The 17,351-nt window shown below is 43.7% G+C and overlaps 1 protein-coding gene across 1 annotated transcript in view; it reads left to right on the plus strand.

Moving 5' to 3' along the window:
* IDUA (alpha-L-iduronidase) overlaps nt 1–17,351 on the plus strand; it is a 616,851-nt gene that overhangs the window by 96,007 nt on the left and 503,493 nt on the right. Inside the window, exon 2 of the mRNA XM_069626380.1 lies at nt 11,986–12,126. Coding sequence (XP_069482481.1) covers nt 11,986–12,126 — 141 coding nt within the window. The remainder of the gene's footprint in view (nt 1–11,985; nt 12,127–17,351) is intronic.

The following is a 17,351-nucleotide window of genomic DNA, read 5'->3' on the forward strand; positions in this document are numbered from 1 at the left end:
ACATGAAGTAATAACATTAGACTATCCACATTATTCTGCCACATATATGTAGCCATGTGTATCTGCTTGTAGAGTGAGGCCTGTTATATTTGAAGTGCCATGTAGATATTTTGTTATGTATTATGTATGCATGTAGAGAGACATGCATTGAGTGTGCACTTAGAATATGCATTGAGCTTTAAGTATAGTGCTTGGTATGAATGACTGTGTTAGGCCCTACATTCGAGAATAGAAAGAATGAGGTCTATGGCATTATTAAGCCATTCTGAATGGAGACACAGAGAAGCGCAGCTGAGTGCGGGAAGTTATGAGCTAGTGTGAAGAAAGGAATGTAAACAGTTTCTTGGCAGGAAGGTTGTAACTTTGCCTGAGAAATGAATGAGACGGCCTGGCTTATCAGCATCTTGGAGGCCTTGTTGTCGCAGACAGCAGAGACAGAGAAGGTGGGGGCCAGGCAGCAGGGAGTGCTTTTGCATGGAGAGGAGAGATGGTCTGTTCTCTGAGGTGAGAGGGATTTCAAGGGAGTGAATGGAGAAATATGAATAGATGGTAGGATGGTACCGCAGACAGAAGATAGATATGGTATAGATATGATGGCAAATGTCACGATGACAGAACACGCAGTGATTGCAAAGTAAAGTACATGCAACACAGACATTTAGGGACACCTCGGATTTAGAAATGCTGACACACAGAGAAACGAGGGAATGCTTAATATAACTATGGTGCAAGTGTGATTTGAATTGACACTATAACTGGAAGCCTGAAATTGAAGTAGAAATGAGACGTCTGGTTGGCATGAGATCAAGAGGCGAATGAAGGAAGGTACCATTGAGAGAGAGGCGTTTGGTGTGGGATTGATGCCACCTTGGCAGACCAGCTTGGGAGTGATCGATGAGTTTGAAAGAGGATTGAGGCAGTTCGGGTGACCAGACTTGGCAAAGGGAGCTGGAGGGGGGAGAGATGGGGTACATTTGAGATGAGACCAAGGGAAGTTTGCACATGCAAATGGGAAGTATGGTTTATGGCCTAAACTGATTGATTAGAACAGACTCACATAGAGCTTTGGCTGACATGATAGATGGGGTAATCAGACAGGGTTTTTGTTTTAGAGAGGGAGTGTGAAGTATGGTGTGGATTATAGAGGAATGCTGAATGCTGGCACTTGCCATATGGATATTGCATTAGACATGATAGATCACAGGCTAATCACAGGCTTGCATTAGAAGCCTGTAAGGCTAACAGTCATTACACTGCATGGTAGATTTGCACCAAAAGCATAAAAGGTTCAAATTCGAGATTTGCATTATAGCATTGTTTGCACCATGCCTTGCTGTGCATGAATAATGTATTCTATTGTTATAATTGAAACTGACTTGTGTGTTTTCATTTTGTGTCCATTGTGCATTTTATTTCGTTTTGTGTCTATTCTTATGGTTATGGTAATAACTTATGTTTGTGTGTCCATAACATAGTAACTTAGGAGTAACACAGTGCACAAAGGCCCTGAGATATAAGAACAAGGGGGAGGGAGCATAGTGACCCATACCCTCCTAGGAGTTTGTCTAAGAGGTAGATTTGCAGCACGGTCTCACACCATATGTAAAGAAGTATTCTTAATTGTGGGCAGAAAAACAGAACTACACAAGATCCGTCAGTGATTTACTCAGTATAATTCTTTTAAACTAGTCTTAAACTCCATCTGGTAATGATGGAAGGATCCTTCTTAATCCCCTCCCCTTCCTATCCAAACTAATTGCCCAAATCATCTTTCTCCTTATCGGCCACCTAGATTTTTTTTATTAAATGTATTTTTATTGGTTTTCAGAATAACATAGCCAACATTTCCCCAAACACTGCCTCCCACCCCATCTCCCCCCCTTCCTACTCTGTCTCCCACTGCCCCTCCTAGCCGGACGAGAGTTCTTTTCATTTCAGAGAAAGTTTGTGACTAAGGAACTGAAAGTCAAAAATGTGGATGTTGTGTGGGCACCATTTTACCATATAGTCACTTTGTAGGAAGGACCTTCTGCAGCCAGTCATAAATTGACGGTGGGGATTGTTGTTCCCATTTTTGCACAATTGCAAGCCAGGCTGCAATCAGAAAGCCCAGGAAGTTTCATTTTTAGGCTTTCGTCATGTCCCTAGACCGTGGATCCCTCATTCTGCAAAGCCATACTTTTTCTCCCACCTGGCCCATGTCTTTAGACATTGCCTCTATCTGAGATTTTACCTCGGACCACAAACCTTGGATACCCAGGCAGTCCCACCAGATGTGTTTCCAGTTACCCACCCTCTTACAGCCTCTCCAACACAGGTTTGATGTTTGCAGATACATAGCATTTAGCCTCTCTGGGGTGTGGTGCCATTGGACCATCATTTGTACCCACATTTCTCATCTGTATTGCCCGTGTTAGTTTTGGTATGGCCCTCCATGAGCGCGCCCATTGTGTTCTAGATATTGTTTCCCCCATCGACCTTTCCCATTTCTTCATATAATTCCATTGGATCTTCTCCTTTTGTGTGTTTAAAAATGTATACAGGGCGAGATGAGTTTATTTTTGCCTCTATGGGTCGTTAAGTAAAGCTTAAAGGGGGTTAGTTCTCTGGTCGCTACCTGCCTTATGGGTGGGGTCGACAGCCAGTGTCTCAGTTGTTCATATTTATATCTGTCTTTTGCCGCCAGGCCCATCAATGATTTGCAATCCTCGAATGATCTAATCTCCTTGTCCTGGTACATGTCCCCAATTTTTATATACCCTGCCGTCTCCCACTTTTTGTATGCCCCCTTCTCTATGCCCAGTGGGAAATCTGGGTTTCTGAACATGGATTTAAAGAGTGCTGGTGCTTCCGTTACCTCACCTCTTTTTGTTGTTTCATGCCATGTGTCTAGAGCCACCCTCATCACCTCGCTAATTTGAAGGTTTGGGTGTCTATATTTTTTCTCTCTCCCTAGCAGGTCCGACAGTGGTGTCCCCACCACCGCCCTGTCCGGGATGGCCCAGATCTTGTGTGTGTTTGTCCAGACCCATTCCTTTAGTTCCCACAGCTGCGCTGCCTCATAGTATTTGCGGAAGTGCTGTAAGGATAGCCCCCCTGTGTGAATTGGTGCCGTCAGCACTGTTCTTGCCACTCTGGGGGGTCTTTGTTTCCAAATATATGCCATAATTGTTCTGGTCAGGGTTTTAAAGAATGTCTTGGGGATTTTGATTGGTAGCGCCTGAAAGTAATACACTAATTTGGGAAGTGTTTTCCTTTTTATTGAGGTCATCCGACCCCACCATGAGATCGTCAGTGGGTTCCATCTCTATATCCTGTTTTATTCTCCCCAATAGTTTCGGAAAGTTCTCTCCAAATAGCTGTCGCACATGTGCTCTTAGGGTGATTCCTAGGTATTTAATCCCGCTGTCTGCTATCTTTAGGTTGAAGGAGGTTGACTTTCTTTTTATGGCATCACAATCCCCAGCTAGCATTAATAGTTCAGATTTCTGTCTGTTTTTATTTAATCCTGAGATTGTCCCAAACTCTTACAGTTCCTGCATAACCGCTTTCAGTGTCTGTTCTGGGTCTGACAATGCCAACAGCATTTTGTCTGCGTATGCCATTACTTTATAGGCTGCCATTTCTATGCCTTTAATAGTCTCTGTGTCCCATATTCTAATTGGGAGGGGTTCCAAGTAGATTGCATATAGGATCGGGGATAGTGGGCACCCTTGTTTAGTTCCTCTGGTTACCCTCAGTTTGTCGGTTACCTCTCCATTTATGCCTATATGCCGGGGGTATTATAATTGGCTTGTATCATTTTAATATATTGATCCCCAAAGCCAATTTGCTTCAGGATGTGTCATAGGAGCGACCACTCTACCCGGTTGAACGCTTTTTCTGCGTTTAGTGAAAGCAGTATGGCCTGTGTCTGGGTTATCCCTATTTTTTCCATCAAGTGTATTATTCTTCTAGTGTTGTTGTGTGTCTGCCTTTCTGGGATAAAGCCTGATTGGTCCTGAGCTATTCATTTGGGGAGCAGGAGTGTTTGCCTGTTTGCCAGGACTTTTGTATACAATTTAGCATCTACATTGATTAGTGATATCGGCCGATACGACCCCGGTAGGGTCAGATCTTTTCCTGGCTTATGAAACACCAGTACCTTGGCCTCATTCATTGACGGTGTGATGTTCCCTGTTTGTCTGAATGAGTTATATAGGTCAGTTAGAATCATAGTAAACCTATATTCTTCCTGTAAAAGATTGTCATGAAGCCATCCGGGCCCGGGGCTTTATTCAGGGGCAGTTCTAAGATGGCTTTCTTCACCTCCTCTATTTTTATATCTTTATCTAGCTGTTGTCTTTCGAGTTCTGTGATCTGCAGGATTGAAATTGTTCAGATAGGTTTCCTGATCTTGCCCTGAGGAGTTGTCCAATGTATAAAGTGTCTGGTAGAATTCTTGGAAGATTTCCCCTGTATCTTCAGTTCGGGTCTGTACTATCCCCTGTTTGTTTTTGATTCTTTTGACCTTTGGGTGTGTTGTTTGGCTCTCAGTTGTCTGGCTGAGTATTTATTGGCTTTCTTTGCCTTTGTATAGTGCCGATGTTTAAGGTATAAGAGGTTCTTCCCTGCCCGTTTCATGCAAAATGTTTCCAGTTGGCCCTGGACATGTGTCTGTGCCTTTTTCAAGTAATTTGTGGGGTTCCATATGACCTCTGCCTGAATGCCTTGAAGTTTCCCCTCTAACTCTTTTTCCCATTGATACCTCTGTTCTTTTCCAGTCGCTTTGAGGGCGATCAGCTGGCCCCTCATGACCGCCTTAAATGTTTCCCATATTGTTTCCTGCAATGTATCTGCAGAGTCATTGAGGATAAAGTATTCTAATATTTTCTCTTTTTGACCGTATTCTCCAGTACGGGGTCATGTAATATATCTGCTGGGAGTTTCCACCGCCACAGCCCCGCTCTCTTACCCGCCAGGGAGACTTCCACCCAGAGTGGGGAAAAATCCGAAATCGATATGGAGCCCAGTTTTATCCCTTGAATTTTCCCCATGAGCCCGGTGGATACCAAGATGTAGTCTATCCTGGACATCCTCTAGTGTACATGTGAGAAGTGTGTAAACCTATTTTGTTGGCCCATTCTCTCCCGCCAAACATTGCATAATGCCAGTGTTTCCATTTTACGGCGCAGGTTCTTTGATGGTGCCCCTTGTCCCTGAGTTCTGTTCCCACTTCTGTCTAATTGGGGTTCCAGGCTAGGTTTAAATCACCTCCCAGTACCATTTCCCCCGTTGCAAACCTTTCCAATTTTTCTAGTATCCGTCAGGAATCCTTCTTGGCCCGTATTAGGGGCATATGTTGATGCCAGTGTTATTGGGTGGTCTTCCAGGAACACATTTGCAAATATGCATCTCCCTGCATTATCCACTAGAGTGTCGTTTACGTGTATTCTCAGGTTTTTATGGAATGCTGGGATCAACCCTGCTCTCTTCTCTTCTGCATTAGCTTGGAGTATGTGGTTGGACCCTCTCAGATTAATTTTTCCTTCGTCCTTAGACCTAACATGCATCTCTTGTAACATTAGGATATCGAAGTTCCAATTTTCTATTTTTTCCCTTTTTACCAGGGTGTCCTCTCCCTGATTGCATATTTGTTCCCCCCAACCCTGGCTATCCCCTTCCTTCCTTCGTTCCCCCCCCCCCCCACCAGCCCCAACTCTGAACCGTCTCCTAGCCCGTAACAGACCAGCGGAGGGTCTGGGTTTCTATGGCTGCTCGATTATGTTGCCTGTCACACCCGACCCTCAAAGAACTTAGTGAAAACTTTGTGGGGGATCTTAAACCCCACTTGGGCTCCAAGTGGTTGACTCGGGATTGGTCCCTTCCTGGGCCTCAACCTGTCCGTTAGATAGCGTTACCTGTTGCCCCTTCGGGGTTATATGCTGTGACTAGTCCCTTCTGGAAATCTACTTCCATGGTAGATGGTGGTGCCGCCAGACTTTCTGCGATCATCATTTTGTGTTGCTGTTGTATTTCTTCCTGTGCTGAATTGTTTTCCACTCCCATGGTCACCTTCATGTTCTGTCGCTGCTTGTTTGCTTTCCCATGTCCCTTTCCTCTTTTCGCAGGTCCAGAATATGTAGGCCTTCGTCACAGGTGGTCACTCTGTGTGGTCTGCCATCCCATGCGAACAGCAGACCGAATGTGAAGGTCCATTTATATCAGATTTGTTTTGCCGCCAGTTCTTTCACCACAAGGCCCATCTCACGCCGTTTTTGTAGTGTTGGTATAGCTGTATTTCCACCCTGTTCATTCGGATTTGCCCTGTCGTTCTTGCTTTACGTAAGATTTGTTCCTTTTGGGGATATGAAGTGAGCGCCACCAGGACATCTCTGGGGTGTGCGCCTGGTTCCCCCATACTTCATGGGCCTACATGTTGGATTCGATCGATCCGGACCTCTTCTTCGCTGCTGGATAGTATGTCCTTGAAGACTTACTGTACCACCACTTTGAGATCTTTTTCTTCTACAGTTTCCACCATATTCTTGATCGGATGTTAGATCTGTGGAACCCGTTTTCTAGGTTCTCACACTGTAGTTCCAAGTTATGCATGAGGTGGATCAGATGCTCTTGTGTTTCTCTTGTTTGCTGTGCTTCTTCCTCCACATTCGGCACTATTCTCTCCAGCGTATCTGTTCGTTCTCTAGTTTAGCCACGTCGACCCTTAGTTCTTGTACTGCCTGTTTCATCTCATCTTTTAGTGTTTCAAATTAGCTGTGAAGGGTGGTCACAAATTGTTCCTGGAGTTCTTTGAAGCACGACTACATGTCCTCTTTTGTTACTATTTTAGAAATGCGGGGACATATGCTACCCCACCTTGTCTGACACTTACCGGGTGTGGATCCAGCATACGTTTGAGCAAATCACAACATGTGGTCTGTACATAAGAGATCACCCAATTTGCATGTGACACATTAACACATTTTTTATTTTCATGTTTTTTTTAAAAATTTTTAATTTACTTCATTTGTTTCCAGGTTTCCAATGTTTGTTTTTAACTTATTACAGGTCTGCCAAGACTTAGAATTTCTTTTAAAAATGGGCATATTGTCAAGATCAGTTTTTGCGATTTGCCGTTGAGCATCTCCATCCATCTTTCTTCTGTCTCCATTGATTGCTCTCTGATCTAATAGTAGCTGCCGAATCTAGATCTTTGTTCTGCGAGATCGTTGCATTCCATTAGTAGGTGGAACAGTGTTTCAGATTTTTGAGTGTCTGAACAGAAGCGGCAAAAATGTTCTGCTGGAGCGATTTGTCTGGTTTTGGCTAGATAGAAGCGTGTTGGTATGGTGTTCGTTCGGACTTTCAGATATATTGCACGGATCTTGGCATTAGGAAAGATGGTCAGGTAGGCTGGTAATTTGTTAATGGATCGAATGTTTGTGTCACATTGTAGGTTGAGGGAGTATTTTGTTTTTTCCTCAAGGATCTTTATCCAGTCGTTTTCCATTATTTTTATTTTTGCGTGTTGAGGTCGCATCGTAAGCATTTCATGTGTGATTTCTTCTGTTTGCATGAATTGATCCAGATTGCTTTTCCACTTAGCGAGGATTGTGTTGTTCATTGCTCTGTCGTGGTATATGGTTTAAAAATAGCTTCACAGGGCTATCAAGATAACCTTTTTCCTGCCAGTAGTTTCCGAGGATGTACAGTTTTTAAGGCATCTTTAAGAAAAACCTCATACATTGACTCTTTGCATTTAGTTTTTTGCTCAGTGTGGGTTAGTACACAAAAAAGTGACTTAGAATGTGGTCGTCATGACCTCACATCTATCTAGTCGACACTAAATGGTGTTTCTGGCACATAGTGGGTTGCTGGTGTACTAGTGATGTCTTCAGGACTGTTGAAGTGGGCTGAGTGTTGTCACTGATGTCCCTCAAGCTTGGAACATCTAAAGGTAAGCAGGTTAAAATTAAAACGTGGGTGTGTCTCTACAGGGACTGTGGGCCTGAGAAGTATGCTGTATATGATCCTACCTGAGCCATTGCTTTCCAGTGTCACAGGTGTGTCGAAGGAATGTTGAGTTCTTCGTTGGAGGCGCCTTCTGTGCGCCTGGGTTTAATGGATCCTGTATGGGTAGGATCTGAATTTCAGATGGGTAGCTGTAGAAAAGGATAATAAATATCAGGTGGTGTAGTCTCTTTCTTCTATGCACTTCACTTATTCTGTGGATGAGGGGCCATTTTTGGCAGTGATGGTGATATTCTACTCGTGCCCGCAATGTGTGTGACTGGGATAGAACTGCAAGTTTACATCGAGTGCCGTGCCGGCTGTGATAGTGATCTATGCCTCTAATCAAGAATGAACTTTGTACGTGCTCAATGGCTATGTGAAAAAAAGGTTTGTGAGGCTGAGCACTGTGTCAAGGTATTCAGTGAGAGGATGCAGAGTGCTCCCTTGTGCCGATATCGCGTTTCTACCATGTCGGCTGAAGACCGCTCTTAAACAGCGTTATTGGCTTACCTGCGTTCGCTCGTAGCTTCTGCCTAGTGTGTCTCTGGCGGTAGCTGTGGGTACCCGCATGCGTATTGTCGATAAGTGGACGCGCTGGTTGTGTCTGCGCGCCCAGCGATCTGGAGCACATGCGTGCAGTATTGGTGTTGTTGTCTAAAGAGGTGCTGTGACCTGCGCCTGCTTAATGTATCGCTGTGCGGTGACTCGTCACTGAATGGAGTGTTATGTAGGGCCCCTGTATGTCGATAGTGTGCGGAGCTGCAGCTGGAAAAGATATTCGGTTTTATGATCGCTACCATTGTTAAAAACAGTTGGCGGTGTCCATCCCATTAACCATTATGGTATTTGTGTGGTAAATCAGGAAAATATCTCTAATTAATCCATAACATATGTGCAACCTTTAGCACTATTAGGTGTATTTTGCATGATCACTCAATGAACCAAGTTTAAGAACAAATGGGACGACACCAAACACTAAACCTTTGGTAGTTAGTCTAATACTGGCTGTACACATGTCATTGGCCATTCTGGTGTTCTTTGCGTGCTATATCACGGGCATTTCTCTGTTACATTTCGTTAAATCTTCAGCATATTGCACTTTGGGAATGATCAAAATTTCAAAGTGAATCAATCGAAAGACAGGTGAAATGAGGCAAAACACAAGGCATTCTTGATTGCTCACATAGGTGTCTACTTTCAGAAAAACAAATTCCACTCAATGGACACATTTAACCCGTTCTTCACTGTGTCTAAACGGTGAATCAATTTTTGCTCTAATTTTCTCATTTCTAAATATCTGTCTCCCCCTCTGGCTTTCGCTTCAATGGTTTGGCTAACACACCATCTCAGTTCTGTGTGTTTGTGTTGTTTTTGGATGAAGTGCGCCACCATTGGTTTATCCCTTATTGCATTTTTGAGGCAAGACCTGTGCTCGCAAATCCTTTGCCTAACTTCACGTTTGCTTTTCCCTATGTATAATCGGTTGCACGGCATTTGATCATATAAATGCTCCATTTGGTCAGGCAGTTTGAGAATGTTTTGTACTTCCAAATGGGGCCGTTGAGGGATACTTCTTTTTGATCCTGTGTCAGGTGGCATACTGAACACTTTCCACAGCGGTAGTGTCCTATAACCGGTGGGAGATGCCAGAGTGTGGATTGAAATGTAGTTTTGGGTTTCTCTGTTGGGTAAGACCCGTGCTATTTTTAAGACTTTCAGCATTCAGGTGTACGGGTATAGCTGTAATGTTAGAATTTATATATAGACATGCAATGATCCTGTCGACCTCTCAGATAAAACATGGTTTGGCTGCCTAGGTGTGTTAGCAAACTTTGAGAAGATTTCCTTTGAGAAGAAGTTGAATCTGGACAGTTTTGAACTGCTCAGGACAAAGTACATAAAATGGAGGCTCTAGCCCAAAACGATACATGCCACTGGTCGGATGCCATTTATGGTTATTCCTTTCCTTAGATGCTGACTACATTCTAAGTATTGGATTTTCTTTAACATTCCACTTGGATGGATTCAGAACGTTTTACAATTTTTCTCAAAACCTATGCCTTTAAAATACTGCAACAGTACCTATCATTGAAACGTTTTCCTCTTTTCTCTAAATGAAATCTTAGACTTATAACAAAAATAAAGTTAAATATTTTGGGCGGTAGTCCAGGATCACATTCCGTGACATTACTGTAATGTACAATTTAAGCAGACACCGCAGGGTATAGTGGTCTTCATTTCCACATTTTTCAGCAAGAAAAAGGAAATATTGTGGCCCAAATGTAAATGTTTCACAGCAGTTATGCTTCATTAAAATAATTATAGGTTAAAATGTATTTAATTATCATTATTATTGTATTTATTGAGCGCGGACCTAGCTTTGAGAAGCAATTACTAAATTTACAGAATTCCATTTCCAATGTTCTTTTTGTGACAAATCAACTTCACACAGAGGTAGTTCCTACATATGGGTTATGTGTTGGTTTAGGCACTGGGATTGTGGGCATTGGTTATCAGAATCTGGCATGTATTTGATGATCACACTACAAGTGGCAGATGGGTGAAATAATATACTTTGCGTCATTTATGCAGCATTTCTGAAATGTGGCACACTTAAAATGGACATTTTGCTATATTTTTTTAAAACACAAAATCGCTGTTTTACAAGATATACACTTCTCCTTTTTAATGGGTCCTATACAGTGATTCGGTCAGTCTCTTGTTTGTATCTGTGCTGAATGGCAATCCAGGTTTAGTCCTTACACCAGAGACCTTTTAAAAATGATTAACTGAAGGAAGCTTCAATTACCGCCAGTCACTGTAAGCGACGGCAGATGTTGACTCCATAAAAAGCATTGCTTACTAAAACGTAGTCCATTTGCATTTCAGGTTACTATCCTACTATTTTTTCTGTAATGGCAATACGCCATGGGTTCTCATGTTTTGTTGACTTGATTGTTGCTACTCGCTTCTAATCTCACCACACAATTTGGCAATACCTATACAGCCATCTAGAATACTTTGTTTCAGGATCTTTCTGGGGAGGTCTATTGGACAGATTTGTGGCGGCCTATGTTCCCTTCTAACTTACTATCCCTTTATCCTTCTGGGAGACATGTTATCTCCCTGGTTGTTCCCATAGTGGGTGACAGAGTAAATGGGGCAGGAAGTATCCATGTTGTTTCCAATCTTACTGTGTCTGGCACCTGCTGTCATTTTTTTTGCCCCAGGCAACGTTTGCATATTCAGCTAGGATGCTGAGGATCTGTGGATTTGAGTATGAGAAGGGGTCCTTCAGGAGGGAGACAGAGGGGTCTTGTCTCTGGGTGTAGGGAGTAAGTGATGGTTTGGGAGTGCTGGGGTTCTTTTCAGGCGTGCTTAGTGGCAATTCGTCTGATGAGAGTTGACCATCCATAAGGGGTATACTGAGCAGGAACTGTTAGATTGTGTTAAATAATGCTGCTGGGTTTTTGGCCATCTGGCGTGGGCTGATGGAAAGTAATGCAAGGGGCAAAAACAGCATAACAGCGTAGCAGGGTTACGGCCTACTAATGTGTAGTCCATAGAAAAGTATTTATTGGCTTGATAGACAATTCAAGTGTTTCTGTCCCTTTGTATCCCATGGGAGGAAAATATCCCCTTCATTTATAGATACTCATCTACAAATCTGTGTTTGAAAAATAACTGAAATAATTTTGGATTGAGTTGTATGTTATGGAAATGATTTATTATGATTAAAATCTGGTTCTGTTGAAATGTATCGAGATGCTACTCTCTTATTGAGATGTATATATTAAGTATAGACTCCAATAACAAATGCATTAAAACATGCATCTTCATATTATTTTAAGAAGTTAAGGACTGTGGGGCTATTTAAAATGACTATTTTAATCCCAATGTTAACTTTAGGATTTTGTGTAGATTTAGTCATACATTTTTGTGCATTGTGTAAAATTTATTGCTAAAATACTATGTTATTCCTTTTTTCAGCCCTCCATTACCACACAATAAAGCAGATCAATATGATCTCAGCAATGATCAACATATAAACCTTGCATATGTTTCCTCAGTTCCTCACAGTGGTATTAAACAAGTTAGAATTCACTGGTTACTGGACCTCATAACTGTTGGGTAAGTAGTATTACTTCATAACTGTTCATAGAATGCTTAGCTTTAAAACACTGTTAAGCCCAGCTATTATATAACTATTGTCAAATGATTTTCTTGTAAAATTTCAAATGTTTAGAACAACTAGTTGTTCCCTTTGAAAATCGGGTGGCAAAACTCTGGAATCTTGGCATCCATTTAAACCATACGCTCTTCTTCATTTGCGAATAGCAGCACTTTATACTAACTGCCACTTAAAACTGCACTTTCCAGCAGTTCTTGACATGAAACAAACTTTTGATGAAAAGACCTTCTTGCTTAAAACTGGATCACTAGGGTTCATTGAACTTTGCGCCAACCCAAGCCAGGCCACACGCAGCCCTACAGATAAGGTGTGAATCGCCATCTTGTACTCGCAAACAATAGGCAAATACTGGCCAAAAATTAAAATAGGGAGTAAAAAAACTCCCAATAAAAAATGGGAAATGGACACGTCGGAGATTGTGCCCCTCCTTTCACTTACACAGATTCATGGATGTGTTTGATTTAGTAGTTCATGTAGTACCACTGGAGGAAACGACTAGAATTTGGAAGAGGTCAAATGTATCTTTTAATGTGCATGAACAACCTGGTGCAAATATGTATTTCTCACACAAATATTTCTGTTTTGCTGTTGAACATATTATTACTCGTTGGGAAGGGACATGTGTTTTTGGTCCCCCCCCAAAAAAAAAAAAATAATAATAATCTCACCCCCAACTTTCAAAAATATGAAGTGAAATACTCCCACTTCAAAATCTTATCTGCAGCACTGGCCACACGTATGATCTTGACGATAAACAAGACAATGGCTCCAGAGTTTACTTAATCTGAACTGGCTGCCCATCCATTTCCACAATATATTCAAGGCTCTTTGTATCACAAGGAAAAGACATGGAACTTATGTATTTATTTTTACATTTGTATAGCATGCTAAAGCCTGAGGCATCAAGGTGCTTTTTTCATGAGCAGTTACATACTAAGTCAAGAAACATAGATGGTGTAGCACATGGTACAGAGATAAAATAATACAATATGCAGGCGAGTTAGCATCTTGATCAGGGGTTTAGACCAATAGGAGAGTTTTTAGTGATTTCCGGAATGTCCAGTAGAATCATTCAGCTTGAAGGGTAGGAGGGAGTTGGTTCCACTGTTAGGCTGCAATGGTTGGGAAGCGGGAGCCTCCCGCTTTGGTTCGTTTGAGGTTTGGCTGAATTAGGCGTTGAGCATAGGCCGAGTTGTGGGTCTCGAATGAGGTAGCTCTAGTGAATTTCTGAGAGCGGTAAAGTGGGGCTTCCTGGGATAAACATCTGTGGGTGATTGATTGGGTCTTAAACTGAATCCTCTCGCGAATAGGGAGCCCATCGGCTTTTCTTCTTGCAGCCGTGATATGGTCCAGTTTGGGTATGCTCAGAGCTGCTCTGAGGGCATTGTTCTGGATGACCTGGTTATTCTTAATGTTGTACTTGGAGGTGCCTGCAAAAAGCGCATTGCAGCAGTCTAGTCTTGAGCCTGTGGTGGATCGGGTGATTGTGAGGCAGTTTTCGGAGGACAGGAAGGGCTAGCTGCATTAATAAGCTTATTCGTGTGTGCTGCAGTGGAGGCGATGGAGTTCACATGGCGCGGTAAGGGAGAGTGTGGCATCCAAGCATCCAAGTATACTCCCAGTGACTTCACGGATTGCAAGACTGATATTGGGGCGCCCTCAGTGGCAAAGGTAGTGTATCAGGGTCCGGTTTCTTAAGCATTGCTGCAGGGGCCATTAGGAGGATTTCTGTCTTTTCATTATTTAGGCAAATATGTTATCTGGCCATCCAGGTTTTACTGGTCAAGTAGACAGAGTTGAGTGTGGGGCAGTCTTCATTGTAGTTGTCAGAGAGGGGGTAGAATCTGTGTGTCATCGGCATAGTTATTTCCCACTTTCATTTCCAAACTGTTCAAGAATTGCACCCCATCCATTAGCCTGCTGTTTGGCTAAGCAAATACTCCTCCAAGGATCCTACGGACTGAAAAAGATTAGCATTAAAGGAATGGCCAGCAAGGGCTCTGAATAATGAGAGACGCTTCTCATTGGACAAAGACTTAAACCCAACCATTTTGAGTTCAGCAAACCCAAATAAACATCTTTTTCCAAAGAGCTTTCACTCGGGTATAATGTTGGCCCTTTCCTTAGACCGTTAGATGCAGGGTCTGTATCCATTAAACATGCTAACTAATATATTTGTTAATATTAACAAATAATGTGTAGTATCAGAGGCTGGAATGCACCTTTCTTCACAGTATTTTTAATATATCCGGTCTTACCAAACCTGGGTTTTTAGGTCGTCTGTCCCCCCTCCCCATTCTCCTACTCTTCCTTCCCTCTCCCTTCTTCTCCGAGCACAGCTCTCTGAAAATCCAGTTTACAAGCTGTATGATACACTAAATCAATAAAGCATTAAAGGAGAAGTTTTCTCAGGAATGGTATTGGTTTAATGGATGGGGCATGTATTTTAAAGCATATATCGATCAATCACAATTCTTTTTCCAAAGCATCTCACCTTTGATTTCCTGACATTTAGACATGCGAACCGCACGGATTGGAAACCGCCACCGTGTGAGAATATTATCAGTTTATCAATCGGCCTACGTTCTAGTGACCTGGCAGCAGTAAATCATAAAATAGGCCCCTCAAGCTGACGTCAGCAGATGCTAACTTTAAGCTTACACCCCTTGTCGCCATGCAAGTGCATCTCTCATTCGAATGTTCTATGTGACGTGTATCCATGGATTGTCCAAGCATCCTCTTTGCTCTATAAATATCAACAACCCCTTTCTGATCAGACAACCTTGGAGTTTCTCCTGCATTCATTTCAGTCTATTTCATTCAGAGCCTCCACAACTCCTTTTTGCTCTGTTCAGCTACATAGCAACTACAACGAATGGAACTGAAAAAGGTACTTAAACACTAGCTCTAATGAAGTTTCTTTGCAAGCACGCTCACTTTCAATAATCTAACAATATAATAAAAGGCCAGATGTATATTTTTTCCTGTCTGTTTATATATTTATTCATTTATTTATTGGATATTTGTATGGCCCCTTACACAAGTGTTTCCAGGCGCCACAAGAAAAGAGGGTTGGGGGGACATCGGAAATCATAAGAATACAAAACAAAGAAACAGTTATATTGATCTTATGACAATCCTACCGTGCAGTACATGACGAGAAGTGCAGAAGCGGGGTGCCCCCATGGGTGGGGGCAGGCAAGTGCTGGTTGGTCAGAGGCGGCAAGTGCTAGGGGAAAGAGGGGGGATGGGAAGAGGAGTGCAGTGGACAGGAGGACTAAGTTGGGATAGTCCAGGAAAGGGAGCCCAGGGGCAAGTGCTGGCAGAGGATGTTGGGGGGACTGTTGGTGGGTGGTCTGGCCCTTGTATGACTCTGAGGGAACAGGCCTCAGACCAGCGGCAGATGGAGAGTTTAGCATGGGAGGGGGAGAGGGAAGGAAGAGGACAAATCTTTCCGGAACTCAAGATTAGTTTCAAGTTTGATGGGGGTAGGGAGGCTGTTCCAGAGAGAGGCGCCAGCCGAGGAGAGGGATCTACCTCCCACACTCTGCTTGGAGAAATGTTTGGCCTGAAGAGAGTTGGCACCAGAAGGCCGGAGGACTCTGGCTGGGAGGTATTTTGGGAGATAGAGCTCGATGTATAGAGGTCCCAGGCCCCAGACAGCCTTGTGGTTAATGCAGAGGGTCTTGCATTTGATCCCTGCAGTCGCTGGGAGCCAGTGGAGAGCTTGTAGGACTGGAGAAGGCTAGGTCTAGCAGTCCTATTCTGGATTAGTTGGAGGGGGCAAAGGGAGGAAAGAGGAAGGCTGAGGAAGAGGCTATTGCAGTAGTCAAGCCCAGAGATAACCAGGGTTCTGGAGACATTGAGCTTCTGGGCGAAGGTGAGGAAAGGTAGAATGCCCTTGAGGAGATGAAGTTGAAAATTGGACTTCTTGGCAAGGTCCCTGATGTGTGGGGAGTAGTAGAGGGAGGATCCCAAGTTTTCTACTCCACAAGTGGGTAAGGGGAGGGGAGCCAGGGAGTCTGGCCAGAGAGTGAATGGGGAAACTAGGAGGAGGCGTCCCAATGAGAAGGAGCTCTGTCTTGCTGATAGTGAGGCACAGATCATTGACAGTGCACCATGCCTGAATAGCAGTCGGGTATGAGGGAGAAGGAGCAGTTAGGGGAAGGCAGCCAGAAAGAGAGCTGCGTGTCGTCTGTGCAACACTGGAAATTATGGGAGTAGGTGGAGATCAGGTGGCCCAGAGTGGCCATGTAGATGAAGAGCCAAGGCGATAGGATGGAGCCCTCAGGGACGCCACAGGTAGCGAATGGGGTGGAGGAGAGAAAAGGGCCCATTTGCGCGTGGGAGGGTCTGTTGGAGAGGAAATAGGTAAGCCACGCCACCTGCCTGGTCCGTGATGCCTAAGGTATCACTAAGACATTTTATGAGGATGGAGTGACTGACAATGTCAAAAGCAGAGGTAAGATCAAGGAGGATCAGAACGGAAGGAGTGTTAGAGTCCAAATTAGAGAGTAGGCAATCGCAGGTATTCAGGAGAGCAGTTTCAGTGCCTCTGGCTGCCCTGAAACCAGACTGTTGCTCATGGAACCAGTAAGCCATTTCGGTGTGGAGGGTCAGTTGGGGGATGGCCAGCTTCTCCATGAGATTGCCCAAGAAAGGGATAATAGAGAGAGCGCGATAGTTAGCCGGGCAAGAGGGGTAAAAGACATTGTTTTAGGAGAGGGTGCGCAAGAGAGTGCTCCAGGGGTTGAAGGAAAGAGCCTGTGGCAAAAGCGTGGTTGCAGAGGTCAACCAAGGCAGGGGCGAGAGTCCCGATGTTGTTCTTGATGGTTCTGGAGCAGCAGGCTAGCGCCTGTTTAGAGGAGATTTTTATAGAGCGGAACACTCTAGAGTTCTCATCTGGTCCAGGGGTAGAGAGGGAGGAGAGTGTGGAGGGGAGGGGGGCAAAAGAGGTGAGAAAAGGTGGGAGTTGGGGGGCAGATGACAGAGAGGACATGATGTCAAGAGTGTTGGAGGAAAAGTGGGAGGCCAGTGCAGACCATAAGGCCTGGGAGGGAGAAGGAAAAGAGGAGACTGCGGTAGGCTTGGCGAGTTCCTTGCAGATTTTAAAGAGTTCAGCCCTGCTATGGGTGGCTCCAGAGATGCAAGCTTAAACATGAGC

The sequence above is a fragment of the Ambystoma mexicanum genome, chromosome 6p (genome assembly GCF_040938575.1).
Source record: "Ambystoma mexicanum isolate Mex_15411 chromosome 6p, UKY_AmexF1_1, whole genome shotgun sequence".
In the NCBI taxonomy this organism is placed as follows: domain Eukaryota; kingdom Metazoa; phylum Chordata; class Amphibia; order Caudata; family Ambystomatidae; genus Ambystoma; species Ambystoma mexicanum.